Below are 23301 nucleotides of genomic sequence, written 5' to 3'. Positions count from 1 at the left end.
GGGCTGGTTGGCCTGGAGGCATGGGGCCTCTGGTCTGGCAAATTCCCTCATTCAGAAGCTGTCATGTCCCAAGGGTGACAGACCAGGGAGCTCCAACCTTAAAGAAGTGATCTCCTTTTATTGCTACATGGAGCAGTGGATTTTACGCTGTGTGATTAGAGGAGTACTCTGTTGGGGAAGGCTATCCACTGGCAGTGTAAGGGATTGGGATTCTGTGGGCACTGTGGAAGTGGAGGGGATCCACTGCACAGATCCACAGAGTGATTAATGTTTACTGTGGAGATAACACAGGTTTTGCTGGTCAAGTTTCGAGTTGCTGGTTTCCTTTTTTAAAAGGAGAAGATTCAGAGGACCAGTAAGATAAGCCCACTGACATCTGAAGGTTTTTTTCCTATCCAAAACATTGGAATTGCCATTTTGGATCAGACCTGTTATTGGTCTAGTCCAATATCCTGTGTGACCATGATCAGTATCAGATGCTTGAGAAAGGTGTAAGCAACTATAGGCAGACAATCATTTTAGTCTGCCTATAGTTGGCAAGCAGACTAAAATGATTGTCTATATAGTTGTCTCCCTATATAGACAATCATTTATGGGCAGCTGTATATGGAAGGAACATATAAAGCCACCCATAAATATTTTGGCCATGTTTTTAACCTGTCCCAAGATAGAATTATCATTTCAATTTATGGTGATTAGTAATAATTAAAAATGAGGACATATAAATAATATAGTTTATAATCACAAGTAGTACGATTTTGGAAGTTTAGAGAGAAGCTAAGGACAGAGCCTGGACTTAGACATATACAGTGTTTAGGGTTGTAGCATGTAAGATGGTTGTTGATGGTAATTATGGCATATTTTGCGACATTTAACTGTAGAATCCCTGTTATATGAATTTATTTTACTGGTTTTCTTATAGTTATGTAGCTACAGAGTTTAAAAATGCATAATTAAGGACAGCTAGTGGCTACATTCCAGAGTTAAGACTTAGATTCGCTTTCCGATGTAAGTTTAAACTTGGCTCCCTTTCTAAAATTCTTAAAATGGTTCGTTTTTTGTATGTGTAGTGTGTGACTAACAGATAACTTTTCCCTGCCCCCAAATTTGAACCGTGGATCTAAGAAAAAAGTAGGTGTTAATGGAGTTTTGAACATTCTTCAAACAGTTTTTTGTGTATGCACTATATGTTAGTTTGAAAAGCATTTGGTCTATGTTCTGGTTTAATTGCTTTCTAAATAACTTCACAAATTTCTGGAAGAAGCTTACTTTGATATTTTTAAAGTTATCCAACTTCAAATTAATGTTAATGAATACTTTTCAGAGTTTAAGTAATGATGATAAATTGTATGTGGACTGGTAATCCAGACTTTGACCTAACATGAATATTTATGGCAAAATTTTAAGACACTGACATAAGAAATTACAACATGGTGTAGTATCTTGCTATTTGTTGTAGATAATCCCCAAACACAAATATATGAAGCGAGCAAAATTAATCTACCACTAAAATTCAGTCACTTCCTTGGTGAAGCAAAGCAATTGTTGAACAGTACATTATAAATCTTCAGCGTTATTTATGAGAAGAGTTAAAGGGTTGTCTGGTTTTCTTTTTCTTTTTTTTTTTAAACCTTTTATCCCTTTACCTCTTCATTTTGGCATTTCTCATTGTAATATATAGGGAATGCTTCCATGGATCAGTAACATTTTTTCCTCCTGATGACTTCTTAGATTATTTAACTGATAATATTATGCACTAATGTGCAACCTGTGGCCTACGGGTCACATGCGGCCCATTGAGGTTCTGTGTGTAGTCCACAAGACATTTTTACTGTTGCCCATGTGCAGGGTTGCTAGATTCTGTTGGTTTCTGTCCATGTAGCTTCCCCCCACCCCCTATCGGTATTACTAAAGTGACACACACGTAAAGTAAGGGCTTGTGAAGTGAGGTGTGTGCTAACTGCACATGACATTCATGTGAGAGCTGTGCACGCCCTCTGCATCCAATCACATGGTTCAGTCGGTGCATGCCGCAAATTCTATGTACCCAAGTGTAGTTAGCAAAAATGACCCTATCTCAGGAAACCATCTTGGTTGCAATGGTCTTGCAGCCCACTGGATGCAGGAGCGCAATTCATTTGACCAATTGACTAGCTTAGGTTGCCCATCTCAAGGTTTCCCTCTAAGCTATGTGACTGCGCTGCTGTCTAATAAGCCTCACGAAGGGGTTCAGGGCTGCCACACATGGAGATGCTGTGAACAGGGGAGAGACGTGCTTCTCTGGCTGGTTTGGATTAAGAAAGGGGCTTTAGGGGCTGCAACCCATGCTTTCCAGCTGAGGGAGCCCCCTTAACCCAGGGCTCTGGGCTGCATCCAGTGAAGCCCTTTGTTGTGGGTCAGCCCTTCCTGGCAGGGATGGGTGTGTGGGGAAAGGCAGCTCCATGCACTGTCGTTCTTTCCTCTTTTCATGGAGCTGAGTTGCTGTGAGCATCTGGAAGCTCTGTGCCTTCAGCTGGAGGCTCCCACCCCACAGCTCCCATTCGCTGGGAATCGCTGCCAGTGAGAGCTGCAGGGGAGAGTGCCTGCAGGTAAGCATAGGGCAACCTGTCCCTCCTTTCCCCGCCAAACAGGAGATGTCCCAGGTATGTGCCCTGCAAGCAAACCCCCCAACGCCAGCCCTTGAGCCTTGTCCTGCACCCTAAGTCTTTGACTCCCTCCCAGACCCCACATCCTAACCCTGAGAGCCATCCCTGTGCCTGCTCCACCTCGTTCCCTCCTAATCACATCTACAGCTCTCACATCAACTGCTGCTGAGACCTTGCATCCTCACTCCAACCTCCTGCTCTGAGCCTGCTTCCACCCTCCAAATGCCTTGTACCCAGGCTGGAGTCCCATTCTGCATCCCAAATGCCTCATTCTCAGTCCCCTGAACCTGCAATTCCTCCTACTCTTAGCCCCTTTCCCCACTCACAATCCCTTAACCCTACCCCCTGCCACAGACCATCCATTTGCAGAAGGAATTTTGTTATGTGCACCGATATGGAGGTGACTTGTCACACATTATTTCCATATTGGTGCACATAACAAAGTTTATTCTGTATATGGCCATAAAAAATTAGAGTAAATGCTGGTCATCACTGATGTAATGCTTTCTAATCCATACATAAATGTGACAAATGTTGTGTTTTACCAAACAAGATCATATACTATATGTTTATTGTGTGTGAACCTATTTTTACATGCAAGTCTACTGGTGGTTATTTACCTTTAAATTTTGAAAGGGAGCAATGGCAAGCAAGAGTTAAGTGGAATTTAAAATCCTTAGTTCTGATAATGGTAGCCAGTCCTCATAATGTTGATGTTTACCCATGTGGCTGAAAATACTATGTTATAAAGCTGTACAAAGTTCACTTGACAGTACAGACAGATTCTTAGGTTCTTTGTGTGAACAGTTTTAAAGTAAAGTTTTCAGAAACTTAGAATGTTTCCTGGCAGATATAATTAGAATTTATTTTTGTGTGGATGATCAGTGGGGTGCAATAGGCATTCTGCTACAGCTGCACTCTGTGTATTTTCTCTCACCAATTCAGTCATCCATAAATCACCCCCAAGATTCACTCATGTTTTCTCTGAATGTCCATGTACAATATACAAACCTCATATGGATACATAGATTGAAAAATCAATATGCTTGGAAGGCCATAACAGCAGATGGCTTTCTAAATTCTAATGTAAGGTAAGAATAATGGTGCGCTCGTAAACCCACTTCACTCCCAGGTGAGTTCAAGTAATAACTCCACCAGCACAGGAGATGTCTGTCTTCTCATGCAGTTCTGCCTCTTCAGTGGGCTATGTAAGGCTTCATTCTTCTTTTCAGCAATCAAAATATTTCAGCATCATTTCACAGAGCCCATAGATTAGATACTGTGGTGGTGATAAGAAAATTGCTGTCACAGGATGGTTCTTTTAGTTTTATAGTAGCAACAGCATTAGGTAAATAATAAAAAGATCTGCACAAGGTATTGTATGCCACCACTTTGGGCTATGGTAGAGTCTTTGGGAGGTTGAATGGTTGGATAGATGGAGGCCGCTCCTGGCTCACTCCCCTACTCGATTTTGTTCCTTACATCTGTATGCAACAAATCAGATTGTCCCTGAATGTTCTGACCTCCACTTTGAGTTGGGTTGCCAACCCTCAAGGATTGGCCTGGAGATTGCTGAAATCAATATGCAAAGGACAGCCTTCTCCCTTAAAATTTGTCAAGAAATTGGGGCAGGCTGCTGAAACACATTCTCCTAAGACCCTTTCAAACACATGGCAGGCTCTTTTGAGTGACATTTGTAAAATGGACAAGAGGGGATCCTTCTCCAAGCAAACATGTAAAAGTGAGAAAGCATCCACATGACACATAACACAAGGGGAGAACAGTTGCCAAGCCTGACAATTTCCAGTATACAAATTATGATGGAGTACCAGCACTCCCTCAAAATATTTGTGGCCCTGCAAAGCTCATAAGAACATAAAAATGGCCATATTGGATCAGACCAAAGGTCCGTCCAGCCCAGTATCCTGTCTGCTGACAGTGGCCAATGGCGGATGCCCCAAAGGGTGTGAACAGAAACAGGTAATCATCAAGTTATCCCTCTCCTGTCATCCATTTCCAGCCCCTGACAAACAGAGGCTAAGGACACCATTCCTACCCATCCTGGCTAACAGGTATTGATGGACCTATCCTCCATGAATGTATTTAGTTCTTTTTTGAACCCTGTTAAAGTCCTAGTCTTCACAATTGCCTCTGTCAAAGAGTTTGATAGGTTGACTATGCTGCATAAAGAAAAACTTCCTTTGGTTTTTTTTTAATCCTGCTACCTATTCCAGATATCTAGAAACAAACAGGATCTTCATCACAAGCTTAATGAGCTGCAGTAGTTTCCAGCTTTGTATCACATGATTATTAGAGTTGATTTTGGATCTGCTAAGACAGGGACCCACTGTTTCACCTGCCTCCCAAGAAAGAGCCAGAAAGAAAGTACAAAGTTCCTCTGTGCAGTGCCTCACAATTTGTCTTTTCTCTGTGTGGAGCACAGCAATTGTATTACACTGCAGTCTTCCACAGGCAATGAGAGATGGCAGCATTTCATCCTAATGGCTTAAACATGCAAATGCATTGTCTGCATAGCTTCACCTCTAGTTCCGCTCACTTTTTAAATAGAACGCCACTTCTCTTCCCTTTTGGAGTGCAGCAGTTTCCATTTATATAAGCAACTTCTGCTGAAAATGATATTTAACTGGATGTGTCAGTGTTTGGCATGACAACTTTGCTTTTTCTAATCCCATCTTGCCTTTCCTAACTCCACATGTCCTGGTTGTCAGTGGCAGGTATGAGGCTGTGAAACCCTAACTCCATTTATTGCTGACATATGAAATGAGACTGTGCTTCATAAATGTAAGCAACTTGTTTCTAATAATCCTAGTAGGTATTTCTGCCATGGAAATAAGAGTAAATGCCATTACAGTTACAGAAACAGGGTAGAAGTTAGACATTTTTAATATCCATTCAGCAGTACCTTGCCAATATATCTTGCTCTAAAGGTTAACTGTCAAAGTTTTGTAATAGAGAAAATTCAAACAGAAAAACAGACCCACCTCCTCCACCCTCACTTTCTCCACTCATACACGTACCTTTTCTCTCTACACAAAACTGTATGTCTGTAAAGTCCTTTGGCTAAAATCAAGTTTCATTACATAGCTGTCATAAGCCTTACACTCAATTTGCAAATACATCTCAACCATGCCGTCTAGTATCAGTATATAGACTATCTACAGGTTGAACCTCTTAAGTTTGGCAGACTCAGCTCTGGCAAAATCTATGATCTGGCATGATTTTAGTTAGCCGGATGTCCACTTACATGGGGGTGGCCAGGTTTCCCATGGAGCCATAAAGTAGTTTGCTTACAGTCACCAGTCCTGGCTGTCAGTGTTCTGTGCTATTGTTAGCTCTAATTTACTCCTAAATGTCTTCTAAGAACCCAGTAAGCAGTGGAAGTGTTGGTAATGCTGTTAGACAATATTGATCTCCTGTTCTTTGGCAAATTCTCTGGTTTGGCACCAACCATGTCCCAAAGGTGTTGGATCAGAGAGGTTCACCCTATACAATACTTGTAGGTCACAAATTCAAAACCAGCCTAAGTCACTAACTACCCAAAGCTGTTGCTCTGTCTGATCTTTATACTGCATAAAATGTCTGGTAGATAATGGAAGGGCTTGCTGCTGTTAATGTCAGAAAAGAACCTCCACCACCATGATTGGCAGTAATGGAACATCATTGTTGGCTGTTTTGGCAGAGATCCCAGAATGAATGCGGAGACTAAATTACTCCAGGGTCCCTAGATATGTTGCCTCCTGCTGAAGTTAGAGTCAGATTGGTGAGGCGGGGGGAAGAGGAGCTTGCATGTTGCCAGGTTTGTGAAAAGAGAATTTCATTCTACAGGGATGTCAGTTGGACACTTTCTTCAGCCTCCATTCACACACACTTTAGAGGTGAATAATTTATTTAACAGTTGGCAGTGAGCTACTTCTATCCTCATTGGTTCAACGGCAGCCGAAGGAGACAAGGAGCCTCTGTATGTAGTCTATCTTCTCACAACTGCACTAGCTACCCCATTGGAACCATATTATTTGCCATATACCGTTTACACTAGGGAATGTTCAATGTTGCTCCCTATGTGATGATTTTAACAATTCAGAGGTATTTTGTTTTAAACCCCAGTAGAACGGCTGCAGGTTTTTTTGTCTGTGGCTGTGCTGGTTACCTAGGAAACAACCATTGGGTAGAATTTGATTTGCTTGATTGTCAAGAGTTATGTTTAAAGTTTCAAGGAGTAGAATGGTGCATATACATCCTGGCAATGTAAATTTGTAGCAGTGACATTATTTGGGGTTTTGGTAACTTATTCCTCTGAAAATTTGGGTAAAAATAAATAATCTGCTAGTATGTGCAAGTATCAGCACTTGCATTGGGTTTGTGAAGAAGAGTGAGAGAAATTTCTGTGCCAGTTAAAGAAGGAATTGTATAGCACAGGGACATTAATTACCCATATAGTTGCTGCATAATAGAGTTAACATATGTAACCCTTGGGTACTCATGCATGTTCAAAGTATAAACTTATTGTTTGGTGACTGCTCCACGGGAATTGCTTCTGTAGAATGGGAATTAATTTCTCTCTGCTCCAGGGTGAATTAGCAGCGGAAAACATTTTTCTATCACTCTAACCAGGGAATATATACAAAATCATGTTTATTGGAAGGTAGGAGAGATAAAGGTTGAGCACCATGCATTAATGGCAGATATTTCTAGCCCACAGTATGTTTCCCGCAATCACTGAGGGTGATTAGTGGCTGACTTGAGTAGTGTGATCCCCTGTCTCAGAAGCCCATCAGTGCACACGATTATACCCAGCTCTAAAGAGATGGCCTGGAGATCTTGGTGGCTGGTGACTATTGGAGTGAATTTATGTGCAGCGTTCAACAAATATGAGAGATCCAAGTATAATGGAACATATTTTTTACCTTTATATAATCTTCACTGATGATTTTAAAATTGCTGCTTTTTACACACATGCAAGAGGCTGTTGGAGGAAAGGTTGGCGTGTGTGTGTGTAACTTATTTTGTGGTATTTCTGTGTCTGTACCAAATGCTTACAGGCTGCTTCCTGTAAATATTAATGCTTGGGCCCACGGATGTTCCGATATAATCTCAGGTGTGCAGCTGTCACTCTGCTCCCGCCATGGTTACTGATAAAAGCAATTGTCCATACAGTACAGTTGCAGATGGTAATTTCTTTCCTGCCTACTGACAGTTCATAAATAAAACCCAAAGTTTTGTTGGAAGCAAACATCATCATTGTCTCTTAGGCATCTGCAGACTTCTCACTTAGGCTCTGTGAGATGGAATCCAAAATGGAAGGCACACAGTAAATGGGGTCTAGTCTGCACATACCTTGTATAAACCAGCAAATGGATTTTAAGAAAGAAGATGCAATACATTTTTAAATGCTGGAGGTAATTTATAGTTAATTCAGGGTATTTAAGTTAGATAAATCAGACTTCTATTTATGTTGCATGATCTTTGATCCATGAGACACTATCAGCTTGACCAGGGGCAAGGATGGCAATGCATACCATATTATAAGCAAATGTTTGAAGAAATAATATAATGGGACGATATTTTGGAAAAATCTGTCATCATGCAGGAGGAGTGGAACTTTTTCAGTTTTACAGCAGGAGAATTGCTAAAGGAGAGAGCTGCTTATGTATTAGAGGAACCGTCACAGGAAATGCATGCAAAAATACTGACACCAACAAAAGCATTACTGAAATATATTCAGACAAATGACTAGAATTACTAAAAGCTTTCAAATAAAAGCAAGAAACACAAGAATTCTGGGTATTCTAGATATTATTTGATTTGTGCAAAATCTCTCACTTTGCTATTAATTAATGGAGATTGCCTATGTCCTAGAACTGGAAGGGACCTTGAAAGGTCATCGAGTCCAGTCCCTTGCCTTCACAGCAGGACCAAGTACCATCCCTGACAAAGTTTTTCCCCAAATCCCTAAATGGCTGTTGCAAGGATTAAACTCACAACCCTGGGTTTAGCAGGCCAATGCTCAACCCACTGAGCTCTCTCTGCCCCCGTAAATAAACATGTTTTATTTGTTAGTTTTAAAAAGTCAGTTCATTTCCCCAAGCTAGGAGAGGAGGTCAGTACCAAAACCATAATTTCAGAACTTGATGATTAGAAAACAGAATTTTGAAAGAAAGTCAGGGTCAGGATAGATTGATAATTTGAAGATGCAAAGATTTTAATCTCTCAGTTCTCAGTACCCATATTCAAAATAGGAGGAGGGAGTTAGTGTGTATCGAAGAGGACTTTCAAGATGAAGGATATAATGTGTCCTTATCATTGGGATCGGACCATGCCATTAGATTTTATTTTTCTGATAATTAAATCTGTGAGGAGATTATTCGAAGGAATACCTTTTGAAATTTAAATTCAAAACAGGTTCTGGCCGAGGAAGTAATTTGAAAAATGACACAATTACTAGGGGTTTGTTCAGTTTCTTTCTCCTTAAACCAAGGCTTATTAAGGTGATACTGTTTTATGCAAGCTTGCCGCCTTTTTTTCCTGTTCTCCTGGTATGTCTCAGGGTTGTTGAAAATTTTATTTTAACACTGTTAATTATGAGGATGCACATGATGTATTCATGGCAAATGTGCAAGCAGACAAATATACTGAAAATTTTGCTAAGTTAAAGGTATCATTAACGTTTTACAATAGGTAGAGACATGCATTATGTTTAATAAGTTGAATTTCCTTTTCCTATTCACTGGGGGTAGGGATATAAATGTGAATGTACATTTTTAGTTTTAACACTTTTGCAGAATGTTTATTTTATAATCATTCATACAGAATTTGTTCAAGTAGTCTGTAATCTACTTCTAAGTTTTTTATGTTAGCATTTGGAAATGCTTGTGAATGTGTAATATTACAATCTAATTATTATGAAGGTTAAGAAAAGGGAATATTTGGTCAAGTAGAAATATATAATAGAGTTTTTAATAAGAAGCCCCAGATAATGTGCATACTGAGATCTGAAGAGATTTAGCTAATGAAGTTACTTTAACCACTCACATCTTATTTTGAAAAAGCATGAAGTATGCAGTGCTACAGATACCAGACAAGAGCAGGGAAAGATAAGGTGGCACTATCCTTTATAAAGAAAGGAAGATAGTATTGGCAATAAACTGAGTAATCTGAATTTTGACCCTAGTAAAATACTAGAATAAATATTTGAGTGAATATATTAAACACTCAAGTATAGCTGGTCATACTTTCTCATAGTCACTACAGGATAGAGACATGATAATTAACTAGTACAGAAAGAGGAAGAACAAATGATTCCAGACCAAATCAATCACTTTATTTACAAATTATAACATAAGTAGATGGAAAAAAATGCAGTTAGTGAAATATTTAGAGATCAGAAAGGCATTTAGAGCATTCAATCAAAATCTCTTGTTAGGTTAGATCTTTTTCATATGGATAGAAAACCAAAGCATGATTCTTGAAAGATAATGACAAATGCTGGTGTATGTCTGGAAGAGTGCTGTCTAAGAGGATATCATAAGGACTGCTGTTAGGACTGGTTTTATATATCTTACTGATGGTCTGGAAGAAGATGTAAACAGCACATTAATTAAATTTGCACATTGCTAAACTGAGAGGTGAGAGAATGATGGCATTGAGTATAGATACATAATACAAGGAGATGTAAAAGTTATTCTCCAGGCTTTAGACTTACTTGTTAGGGCTTCAGCAGGAGCAGGGTTGAAGCCGTAAATCCTGGCAGATGCCTCCTGTGGAGTTGACACCCCAGCCCTTGGCAGACATGCCCCTGCTCCCAAATTTCTGAAGATTGCCATTGGTGGTTTGGAGGACCCCAGCTCTGCGTAGCATTTCAAATTGGAACTTCAGCATGGAACCCAGGATCAGTGGGGGACTCTGAGTCCCCCTGTAACTCCGGGCTCCATGCTGCGCTGCCGCTTTGAAATGCACAAGAGCCTCCGCTGGGGACTCTTGCACATTTCAAAGCTGGCACTCCGTGTGCAGCCCAGAGTCAGCGGAACATCTCGCTGGCCCCAGACTGCACATGGAGTTCTGCATTCCTTCTTTGAAATGAACAAGAGCCCTATTAGGGAGCTCTTGTACATGTCAAAGGAGGAATGCAGAAGTGCCTATCAACTAGTAAAATAACCAATAGTTAACGTCCTTAGTCCAGATGATGGCTTGGGTGGATGTTGCAGAAACAGAGGAAGAGGAAGAAGCCCCACTTCTGATGGAAATCACTTTCTCCTTTCTGGATAAGACTGTCACGAGATGCAGTAACCTGGTTCCATACGTTGTCTTCAGGGCCCATCAGGTCCTTCTAAAGTGAATCCCGGTGAACTTGGGTCTGGAGATCAAGGAGCTCAAAAAATCAGTACACATGTCTCCTTGTCACTCACTCTCAGAAGAGTGACCAGATATACTTTTCTCTTCCATGTGTCCTAAATTCCCTACACTACAATGGTCACAACCGTTAACTGTTAGTATACACTGGTTAAAGCCTAGTGTCACTTTTCAGGACAAGATGATAGGTATCTAATTGCATGAAACAGCTGGGTCATCTGGGTTATGTTCCGTTTAGAACAATCTATCTTTAGATTGCCAATGCAAAAATAAAACATTTAGTCAAACTTTGGAGATTTTCCATAATGTTATTAATCATTGCTATTTTCAGTTTCCAAAAAACAAACAAACAAAAAAAACACACACACACAAAATACAACACGACACGACACAACACAACATAAACCCATGCAGCTGGTACACTATGTAGTCATGCAATTCAGCATGACTACTTCTTCTCCAGTAGTCAGCCAGATAATGGAAACCTGAGTTTCCTTTAAAATAAAAGATATGTTTGTCCAGTGGAGTTGCCCTTTTTGCTCCTGGAACATAGTTTTTCTTGAAACATTTTTCTTCTTTAATTATGTACTTAGCTTTTGATTGTACTTTTCTGTTTATCTGCCAGAAGAAAATTGAGAAGCATTAGCATTATTAGTTTCCAGTTTGTAGATCAGTTTGCAATCAGTTGATTTTCCAGTTGTTTCTTTTTCTTCTTCCTTCTTCTGAGTGAAGGCCTTAAAATCTTTAAAGTCCAGTTTATAATCTAAATTCTTTAGAGGTTAATATCTTCCATTTTCCATAGGACTGGAGAATGAATAATAGCCTACTTTTCTTTCTGGAAAATTTCTAAACCAGAGATTGGGAAGTGTATGGAACTCTGTATATGTAACTTGGAAGAACAGAGAATTGAATTGTCCTTTCTGGGATTTTGAAACTTAAGTGTAGACATTTCAATCATGAGATTAATGTAAACCTCTTTAAAAATAAAATAGATTTCAGTTAAGGATAATTGTCTACAGTATGTACTTGTTGGGGCTAAGCTGTGTTTACTTGTGGCTCTTACCTGTTACTATGAATAGCCCTGCTTTTACCTCTTGATTAGTATAGATAGCTGCTTATGTGCAGATTCCAGTTTTGGTAGCAAAATGTAGTCAATTTGACTGAGATATGGTTATATTTCACCCAATATAGTCTCAAAGTATTGATCAAATTACTGTACTGTTTGTCCAGGTTTTCATTTCAGTAGTTCATTTGAAACTCAACTGTCATGGGCTTGATACTTTGCTGCGAGTGAAGAGATGGTATAAAGCTGGCCCAATGTTCTACTCTGTATGTAACCTACACATCGACTGGGTGTGGTTCACTGTCCCATGTAATGGCACTTACAGAGAGAGAATGAGTCTGCTCTTCAGCCTTAGCTGAGTGGCAGCTGTCTTTTATCTCAAGCTGTAGAGGGTTATGTGCTTAGCTCCAAATGTCCCAGTTTTGGTTCCACCTGTTGGCATCACATGTAGTCTCCTGCCTCAAGTTCACTGTATGCAGGACCTCATCAGCTGCAAATGATTCTGAGGAGCTGAAGCAACAGCTGGAAACCTCAAAAGACAGAGGTCTTCTAGCTTCTGTCACTCCCTTCCTCCCACTGTCTACTTTATGCTGTCAGCAGTGACAAAGTGGTATGGAACTCTATTCATGAGCTCTGCACCATTGGAAAATCTTCCTTTGCAATGCCATCATTCTCCCAGCGCTAGGCATTATGGGCTCACGGACAGAATCTGCCAGATTTTTAAACACATTAGCTCTCCAGCTGCTTTAGCTCAGAAGCATACTTCTTTCAGCGGAGAATCAGGAAAGATGGAAATCCTTTTATAATAAAAATGGAATTGCTGGCAGGAAGGAGGGGTTATACTTCTGTGCCTCTAAAGTTGAAAAAGTAGAATATACAGTGAGAAGGTTTTGAATTTATAGCTTTTTTTAAAAAAGTGACTTCCAGTCAGCAATAATTCCCAGCCTCTGAATTGAGACCTTCTGTCCCTTAGGATGGTTCCACCTCACTAGATAATAGTTTTTTGCCTTAACCATGATGGCATTGAAAATGTGGTCTAAGTACATAAGCTCTTTAAATATAACACAAATATTGATTCAATGATACCTTCCCATGATTTTTTATATTTGATTTTCCTCCCAGTTCTTTTTGACTTTTAAAACTTTCTGTAATTCATTATTAGATTTACTGTTTCTAGTGGTTATTTAAAAGGCACCTTAGCTACAGAAGCAAATCAATATTTACAGTGCATTAGTGCCACAGAGAATTTGAAGCCTTGTGATTAGAGTTCATTGCTGTTTTATCCAGTCTTCAAAGAAACCACAGACATCAAACGCTATCAGCTGTCATCCTGGAATCAGTGACATTGCATTGGTCCCTTGCGCACTTCATCTAGTAGTTCAATTATTGAAACTCATTTTCTTTGATTTTTTTCTTTTAATATTTCAGAGAATATATCCTTTTGAAATCTATAAATTAGGTAAACAGACAATTATAACCAACAATAATAGAAAGTCCATTCAATATATCCTTTTCATGAGCATCACAATTGTGTAGGAGGAGTTTTTGAAATATCAGTATCAGAAAAGCAGAGGAGGAGATATTTGATAACTTGCAATAATTATAGGTTGTTGTAGATAAATCTGTTGGTATAGTTGTGGTGAAAATTTGTGCTTTAGCAGAGCTAGAACTGAAGTGGGTTGGCACCCATGTTCCAATCATGCAAAAAGTGTCTCATGTTAAAAACATATGTGTAACCTGGAAATATATTTAATTATGTGCTTAAGCAAATATGGTTCATAATTCATTTTTGGTAGAGTCTGGATATTAACACCTGCTATCACTTTTATGTTTAAACATGGATTCCGTCTGGGAAAGGCCTCCTGCTGTCTATGTACATGTCAGCAGTAGTTAGTTAGCAAGTAGTATTTTCTCATTAGTAGTGTGTATGCAAGACTCTTTCCCCTCTCCTCTCATCTCCCAAGCCCTTTAGGAAAGTGTCTAGGAAATGACTGAAAAAACCTCCTTAGGCAAGCTTGTCAGTGAGTATGTTGTGTGTTACATACTGTTAATACATTTTTTTTCTGAGATATGTATAATTTGGGATTCCTTGTTTGATGACAGCTTTTCTTTTTGAAAAGTTGCCACTATTTAGCAAAGTGCAAGTGATCACATTTTTGCTGAAGAAAGACAGGAAATGAAGTGTTAATTATCATCTTTGGAAAAGTAGTCTACAGTTCATTGAAAAATCATCTTATCAGTTAATTTACAGGAGAAAATGAAAAGAGGCGCAAAGCATGCTAGCAGGTATCCTTTGGATTTGTAATCCTAAATATGTCTTAATGCAAGTGAACAAAGTAGCTGCATGGCTGTAACTTATTGGTGCATGTAGTAGGGTTAAGTGTACTGCTGGTTAGCAGACTGGAGAAATACATTCTGGTGACAGCTGTTTGGAACTGAAATATAGATGGGCATTTTTCTTAAGTGGCACAACTCTTACCACAGAACCACTTGCCTGTCCAGGCTAATGTAATAAATGAGAGACGATGTTCAGAGCTAAGTCAAGAGCTAAGATACCTCTGTTAATGTGGTCACTTGATTACACTTTGTGGTGCTGTTGCCTGTGACTACATCTGTGTCACCTTTGTTACTCAGATCTCTTGGGATTCCGTAGTGTTTCTTTTGTTAGGCTTACCATGGAGAGGAAATGTGATGCTTTACTTCAACTGCTTATCAATGACTTAAGTTTTCAGAGCCCTTGCAACTTGAAAAAAAACCAACACACTGTGTTTGAGACAGTGTGCTGTATGAGTATATGCACATTTAATATTCAGAAATTACTTAAAATAATAAGGTAACTTCAGTGTGTACATGCTGTTTTGTAGGATTTAATTGATCCTTCCTGAAATGTGCCTCTAATTACTTAACTTCTGTTTTGATTGTATTAAATATTGTACATCATTAGCAGAAAACATTCATATCTGTGCTGAAGCAAAACTGTTGTGAAAATCTTGGAGTATAATGTAAGGCTTTGAAATAGGAAATCAGTATAATGGTAGTGAAAAATATTGATTGATTTTTCCTTTTTTCTATGCTCATTATAAAGCATGATAATTGCTGTTGGATACTATTCACAGTGAATGCTTTTTAAAGACAGGAAATCATATTGCTAACCAATATTCATCACGCTAATATTCTTGTACTATAAATTCTGGAGGGCAGAAACTGTGTCTGTCTGTCTGTCTGTGTGATTCTATAGCACTACCCACAACAGAGAATCTCAGTGATGTTTATAGGATAGAGATGGGCAATAATTTTTAAGGAGGGGGGCACTTCAAGGGTATGTCTAGACTTCAGGCTTTTGTCGACAGAGACTTTGTTGACAGATACTGTCGACAAAGAGCGCCTAGACTGCATCCAGTTCTGTCGACAAAGTGTAGACGCAAAGAACAGTGTAGATGCAATAATGCCTTCTGTCGACAGAACTCTTTACAAAAGGCGTTATTCCTCGTAGAATGAGGTTTACACCGACGACAAAACTGCTGAGTTCTGTCGATGTTATGTCGACAGAACTCGGCGGTAGTGTAGACGCAGGTATAGTTTTGTCGACAAAAGTCCACTTTTGTTGATAAAACCCTGTAGTCTAGACACACCTCAAGATCTATGGAGGGGACACAGGGTATGGTATGGCAAGTGGGGTGCAGAAGGGAGCTTGGGATAGAGAACTGGGGTGCAGGAGGGAGTGTGGGGTCTGAGAGGGAGTTTGGGTGAAGGAGGGGATTTGGAGTAGGAGCTTGGGGTGCAGAATCAGGGAGGGGTATGTGTGCAGGAAAGGAGTCTGGCCTGGGGGAAGGGTGTGGGAGGAGGGTGCTGGTTCTGGGAGGGAGTTATGACCCGGAGCAGGTAGGGAGAAGGGATACAGAGGATTTGGGTGGTAGCCTGAGACAGGTAGGTAGGAGGAAAGAGGAGGTGGACTCTGGCTGGGAGGCACTTACCTACGCAGCTCCTAGCCAGCAGCTTTGCAGAAATCTGAGACCGGCTCCTTGCCTGTATGCTGGGTGGCTGCTTTATGTGGCTCTGCTTCAGCATGGGGAGTGAGGAAGCTTCATTCGCTGCCTCTGCCTTCAGCAAAATTTCTCATCTCCTGTTGGCTGGAAACTGGCCAGTGGGAGCTGAGGGATTTTGCTGGGGTGGAGGAGGAGGGACGGTGCACAAAGCTTTCTCCTCTCTGCCCAGACTACATAGCAATTAGCATCCTGTTGTTTAAAGTGGCTGCAGCTGCTCTGTAATAAGAGTGCTGACGAGGTAAATGTGGGCTGGATCCTGAGGCTTGAAAGGTCAGATCTGGCTTGTTCGCCGCCTCTTGCCCACCCTGTTATAGGGCCTCTGTGTGCTAGTGTAAACATTAAGATAGCAGAACCTGGAAAATCCATTTGTTGAATTCCTGCTATTGAATTTTTTTCTGCTAAATGTGTGTGGGACATGTGCCATCCATTTCTGTAGAATGTAATTTTTCCGAAGGAAAAGATGGTTATGGTTCTAGCCCTACAGTTCCGAAGATAATGTTTCTGAGAATTAACCAGTTATAAATCAGTGTAGAGCTCTCTTTGGGCTGCTCCACTGAATCTGGTGCTGAGAGCTCAGTGTGTTCCTGGATTTTTTTTTCCAGTTTCTATTTGCGTTACTCAAAATATTGAGAACAGAAAGAAATGGACAGAAATCAGTAGTGAGACCAGGTGGGTGAGGCTGTATCTGATGGTGGATGAACTTTGGTGAGAGAGACAAGCTTTTGAGCTTTATGAACATTGCAGCCTGGTATAATGGCAGTGTAGACTTAGCCAAAGGCTTGGTCTGCACAGGCAATTGAGTGACAAAACTTTTGTTCTTCACAGGTGCTTCCACCCTCTCCGCCTTTCACCCTCCCCCCCCATGCAACAAAAGCGTTGCAGTGGCAAATGCAGATGCTAGTGTAAATAGTGCTTTGTGGGTAGGAGTGCTTTCATGCTGACAAAGCAAATATCGTTTATGGGGAGTGGATGTTTTTTATCAGCAAAAGTGCGGACAAGCAGCATTTACACTGCTCAACTGTTAGTGACAGGACTATAGCGCTAAAAGCTGTGTTGTGAAGACAAAGCCTAAGTCCATCTGAAAAAAGCCCACCCCATCCTGATCACATGAGTTTTACCAGTATAAACCTTAATGTGCGCAGTGTTATGTCAGTGAGAGAACATTGCACCCTCCCATCAGCATAAGGCAGCAGCTATCTGAGAGCTCCTACAACAGCACTGTTATCTTGGTACAGTTGTGCTGCTCTAAGCTTATAAATGTAGATGTAGTCTGAGCATGTTTCTCAGACCCCAGAATAGCTCCTTGTAGCTCAAAAGCTTATTTCTTTGAGGACTGGTCTACATCAACACTATAGGTGACAAAAATTGTCAGTTTCACTCTGTTGTTGAATGGGAAAGCATGGAAAGGCAGGCAGTGAGGACTGTTGGGAGAGGAGGAAAAAAGGAGAATCAGTAGAGAGGGTCATGAGCTTATACTTTGGGCTCCTTATACTGCAAGTGGAACTGGGAAAAAAGTAATAATATTTCAGGAGGGACCTAGTATGAGGGGCTCAGGAATGGAAGTTGGCTGCCTAGCATGTATAGCATCAGAGATTTCTGTCCTACATTTCTGCCTACCTGCTGTATTCAGTTATTGCTAATGAAATATTTCTCCCCACCCACTGCATCCTTAGGACTGGGGAATAGGGTACAGTAATAAACACACATCCCTGTTGCAGCAGCCAGGAGGTTCTGTGAGTGATAGAGTAACAAAGACAGAAAATCAAAACAGGGTTTGAAGTGAGAGGAGAGCAGGAGTGTGTGTGTGTGTGTGTGTGTGTGTGTGTGTGTGTGATCCTTTTCAGTGGGGAGAGTGAGTGGGTTGGGGGGCTTCAAACATATTAGGCCTTTATTAGCTGGTGCGCTCCCAAGCACAGTCTAGAGTCAGTATCTGGTATGGACCTGAGCTCCCACCACCTTTTTAGCAGACCATAGAAGGGGATTAGGCTTTTCAACAGGGAATTTCTCCCAAACAAGGCACTCCCTTCCTATATTTTGTCATGGCGTCCAGAAATTTGGCTTAGTTCCTGGCTAGTTGGTGTCTCTCAGATTTTTTTAATGGCTACAGTAATCTCTTTGGGGCTTCAGGTTGCTCAATTAAAAAAATCTTAAGTAAAAGGCGCTTAAGATATTGTAATTGTGCATATGAACCTAAAAAGTAGCTTCAAATAGTTCACCACTGAGTCCTCATTTTCTCTTCAGAACCTGCTAGGCAATTGGTAATTGATGTTGGTCTTCATTAAATAACCCATTGTCTGTGAAGCAGTTGCCTGAGGTCAGAAGCTGGCCTGTGTGCAAACTTCTTTTGGTCACAGCCAGTTACCCAGAGTTTTAAAATATGTTGTGTGGGGGGAAGCATATTCAGTCTACCTGATGTTAATTTATAGTTGATTTTGTTCCTCCAGATATGCCACTTCATGTACGGCGTAGCAGTGACCCCGCATTGATTGGCCTTTCAACTTCTGTAAGCGATACTAATTTTTCTTCAGAAGAACCTTCCCGAAAAAACCCCTCAAGATGGTCCACAACAGCAGGCTTCCTCAAGCAAAATACTCCTGGGATGCCCAGTAGTCATGACAGAAAGGTACGTTTTTGTTTTTCTGTGAGTAAAGTTGCGTCTGATGTATGAGCAGTGTATTTTCATTCCAGAGCCACAATGTTAGTTATTATTTTCACTTAGTTTCAACCTTTATATCTTCTTCATGCAGTGGATATGAAATGCTGTTAAACATTTTCCTTGAATCTGAATGGGCCACTTTTACAATGTGCCTGATTTTCACCAATCTCCTCTTAAATCCTGATGTTGTTCTGGAATCTCTGTATGATAACACTGAGCATTATAAGGATATAAGCCAGCTATCCAGTTATATCTTTCTATTGTAGCAAATAAACATTTTCAATTTCAGAACTACTTGAGTAATACAATGCAAAAATAGCAAGTGTTATATTCACAGGGTTACTTCATGAAAGCTGAAGCAGTCAGATCTAACAGTATCTATTTTTCTCCTTCATACTTTAATTTAGAATTCACTATCTCTGCATGAGCTTTATTGGTAACTAAAGAAATCACCATGAATCTTGTTTCAATGCGTGGTTTTTAAAAAACAAAAGCGATGAAAGCTGTTTTTTGTTTTGTACAGTTGTCTGTTATCTTTTCTCTCCCCTAACTGTGATAGTGAAGAAGTTGTTTCATGTTGTCTAACTTTAAGTTTCTAATAGAAATTAATTACCTAGATAAGATGTTACATATTGGTTTACCATTGTGACTGTACTACACAAATCGAAAAGGGATAGAACATCTGAAATCTGATATTTTATATATGTTTTTCTTTCTCAGATAGGTAGTTAATCTCTGCACCTGATTTCAAATGCTATATTACTAGATTAAATCTGATATAAATCAGCAGAAATGCTGCAGAGTTAGGGCTATGTCCTCTAACAAAGACACACACAACATGCACACACACGCACATACATGCATTCCTTTGTCTTGTGGTATTTTTCCATCTATTTAAAAATAAAAATGCTATAAAAAGATCTACAGTGAGGTATACAGTAAGTATAAATGTCTAGAGCCAAATTTTTAAAGGAGCCTTAATCTGGTTCTGCAATTGACTATGTGTGCAAATTATAGCATTTAGATGTCTACTTGATCTGCAAGTCAAATCTGATAGTTAAATGTCTAATTTCTGTCACTTGCACCTGTGCTTGATTGTGAACACAACATTAGAAGCCATTTTGAAGAGAAAAAAAGCGTTGGATGTTTTAACTTTAAAAAGAACAAAACGGGTTAGAGAATTATGGGTGCAAAATGCTAACATTTTCCATCAATTTACCTGAAATGATAATGAGATTATACTTTATTACTCAAGAAACATAGATATTGAAAAGAGGGACACACAACGCATAAAAAGCCTCCTTAAGCGTCTCAAGCTAGCATTTGGAGGAATTTAAACAGCAAACAAGCTTCCACTCCAACCTCTGTGCATCATTAGCTGTTCAGCATCTACTTACTCTTGATTTTCATGAAAATATTTGAAGTGCACTGAAGCATGGCTTCTTTGGAAATGACCATAGTGACCAAGGTGGAAAGGAATTCAATTGATCTAATGTAGTGATGGGAAGCTGGGCACAAGAGAGCATTAAATCAAGAAGATGGGAGAGAATTAGTGTAGGTTAGTACTGCAGATCTTGATAATGTGTCTGTTAAAATGCATTTTCTTACATACCATCTACATTAATCTTTTCAGTGAAGCAGATTGCTTGGAGTATTAGTTTCTGGTAGGTAAGATGTTGCAAACAATTGAAACTGCTTATGTAAACACTTGGTACATTAATCACATTCTGAGTTGAGTTACATTAAATAGATTTATATTTTAGTGCTGAAAATCCCAGTTAAGGAGGCCCTTTATAAGTATTTCTCTGTATCTCCTCTCCATTACCAATTTTATAGAATTGTAGTTTCAAACCTTATTTCATTTGTTTCCTTAATAATAAAAATGTGCAAATGTATCCACTTTGGAGTCTCTGTCATCACGTAGCTCTGGAAGACTGATACCGAAGCTCTTGCAACATGGAAGACTTCTCACTTAAGAGATTTTCATAGATACTAAAGCTGTTTGGACAGTTTTAATATTGAGATTTCTTATCTGTCAATTCAGATAATTGGAGATGCAACTGCCTTGTTCCAAACTGTGTCATTGCATATGTCTGGCAAATACAATTAAAGCAAAGTAGTTGGAATGTTCTTAGTTTTCTGCTCTGTGTGTGGGATTTGAGGTAACATCCCTCTATCCTGTTTGGGCAGCTGGCACTAGGTAGTGTTTTCATTGTAGTGTCAGCTCCTGGTTATGGAGACATACTTTCTACTCTTCCTGTGTTGCAGCTTGCTGCTCTGCTCCCTACAGTGTCTGTGCTCCTGCTTTAGACTTGTGGGGAGAAAAGCAAGGAGAAGGGAACAGCACCCATCCACTAATCCTGAGCAGTGGTGCCCTTCACTTGTAGATATATGAGTGAGTAAAAGGAGGAATGACTGGTAGGTAAATACTCCGTATGTGTGGAAGGAAAGATCACTTCCAGGGCAGCGAGAAACATCGTATATCAGGTGGAAAGGTTTATTTCACATGGACTTAGAGAGGACCCCCAGGGTAAGGTTTACATCCACCTGGGTAGGCATGATTGGAACACCAAGACAGCAGTAAGGCTCCCAGGGTGAGTGGAAGGAAGGAGAAGGCAGTGAGACTGCCACTATTCCAGCAAGATCTTAGGGCAGCAGGATGTGGGGAGATAGCCCTGGGCATTAGAAAGTATAGGATTTTGGGTTCCCTGGGGAAGAAGGAACGGGGAGAAGAATGAGATGTTCCACAAGGACTGTGGGAAAAACGTATTTGCTGCAACTGTCAGCCACCCACAGTGGCTTGATTTGGATGTAGCAGGCAGCCAGGCTCTTTCTTGTACCCAGAAAACTATTACAGGCCGCGGGTGCCAGAGTTGGCCATGGAAGAGGGTCAAAGTCCCTGACAGGAGACATTGATAGGTTTGAATGAGCTTTGAACTTTAGAAGCAAACCCAGACTCTGAACCTTTTGGATCCTCTCCTCTCTGATTTCTTTGTGCTTTAGGGATGTTCCACTGCCATGAAGAAACATCACTATGAATTAATGTGTCATCTTAATACATAGAAGTGGGGTGGAATAAAGAGGGTTTTGGTGTATTTCTGTTTTGTCTTGGTCACCTGGGAAAGCCATCTGACACCTGTATTAATTTTTAAGTGCTCCCAGTTGAGAGGTTATTTACACTGCTTGGTGAACTCCAAGACTTCTATTTCTGCGAAGGCTTTATTTCCAAAGAAAGATGGTATTGTTGGCAACTACACTCAGATGAGTAATCCCCACCTTTGTGAATAATCTTATTGAAGTATTTAGAGCTGCTCTTCTGAGTTAGTGGGTAGCGGTTAGGACACTTATTTGTCACACCTTTGGTAATTACATTTATTGAGATCTTTTTATGCACACAATTCCTTTCTTTACACTACTTTTGCCAACTTATTTTGAATAATTTTGGATTTTTTTTCTTTATATGTAGCACATCTACTTCTCAGTAATTAAGGGCTCAAGTTAATTCTTTAGGTCTTACTTTTTCAAATTATTCAATTAAAAGAAAGTTAACAAAAACACTTCTCAGATTTTCACAAACTGTAATTTTTATTTGTTTCATTAGTCCTCACAACAAAACCAAAATCTAGTACATGCATATTCTGCCAGAATAAAATATTATATGACACTTGGATTTTCTGAATAACCGTTACACATTGAATCACAAACTTAAAAAATAACAAATTACTGCACAAACCGCCAGTTGTGTATCTAAGCTGAGTCCATGCAAAATAGTAAGTATCAAGGGCTTTTTTCCCTTCTCAGATACCACCTTATTTGCCCTTGTCATTCATACCACCCTACTATATGAACAGCAAGTGTAGTATCTTATTTCTAATGATGATTACAAGTCCCTTTTCTTCTTAGTGTGCTCAGTAAGTACCTTTTCTATTTGCAAATCTGTGACAGTGAGGAATGGGGTGGCATTACTAAATATCAAACCTGGTTTGATTCTCTGTCATACAAACACACAAGTTTTATCTGGTAACCTCATCTGCTTAATACAAAGAAAAGGCTTAGACATTTGATTTCTAAAGAAATTATCCTAATTTGATTTTTCTGGAGTTGAATTGTATATTGTTGCATTAAGGATCAACACTGTTGCCAACACTCTCTTTCTTTAGAAGAAAGAGAGATCAAAAGAGAGCATTGAGAAGGAAAAATGGATATGCATTGACATGCTCTTGTTTTCTAGGTCTCTCATATTCATCGACCTGAAGTAAAGCAAATGGCATGTCACATGCTCTGCAGGGGTGGATCAGTGATAACAAACACAAAGCTGAATTTACTGATTAACAGATTTTTTTTCTTTTATTTGTATTTGCCGTTTAGTCAGCATCCAGCTTTTTTTAGTGGGCTTACCTTCATATGTTTTATCTGTCCTAATCTGTACGAATCTGTTGCTTTATTTCTGGTTAGGAATCTCATGTCATTATGCATTGTAAACTGAACTGGGAGATAGTTAGTGTGGGAAGTATATGGAAATGT

The 23301-nt window shown here is 39.8% G+C and overlaps 1 protein-coding gene across 13 annotated transcripts in view; it reads left to right on the top strand.

The window, feature by feature from the left end:
- PARD3 (par-3 family cell polarity regulator) overlaps positions 1 to 23301 on the top strand; it is a 677664-nt gene that overhangs the window by 294962 nt on the left and 359401 nt on the right. For all 13 annotated transcript variants that reach the window (XM_075922689.1, XM_075922688.1, XM_075922683.1 and 10 more), the window contains one exon: positions 18566 to 18744. In XM_075922689.1, coding sequence (XP_075778804.1) covers positions 18566 to 18744 — 179 coding nt within the window. The remainder of the gene's footprint in view (positions 1 to 18565; positions 18745 to 23301) is intronic.

This window comes from Pelodiscus sinensis, chromosome 2 (genome assembly GCF_049634645.1).
Source record: "Pelodiscus sinensis isolate JC-2024 chromosome 2, ASM4963464v1, whole genome shotgun sequence".
Lineage (NCBI taxonomy): Eukaryota > Metazoa > Chordata > Testudines > Trionychidae > Pelodiscus > Pelodiscus sinensis.
The sequence above is the reverse complement of the archived record's forward strand: the minus strand, read 5'-3'. Positions and strand labels throughout refer to the sequence as shown.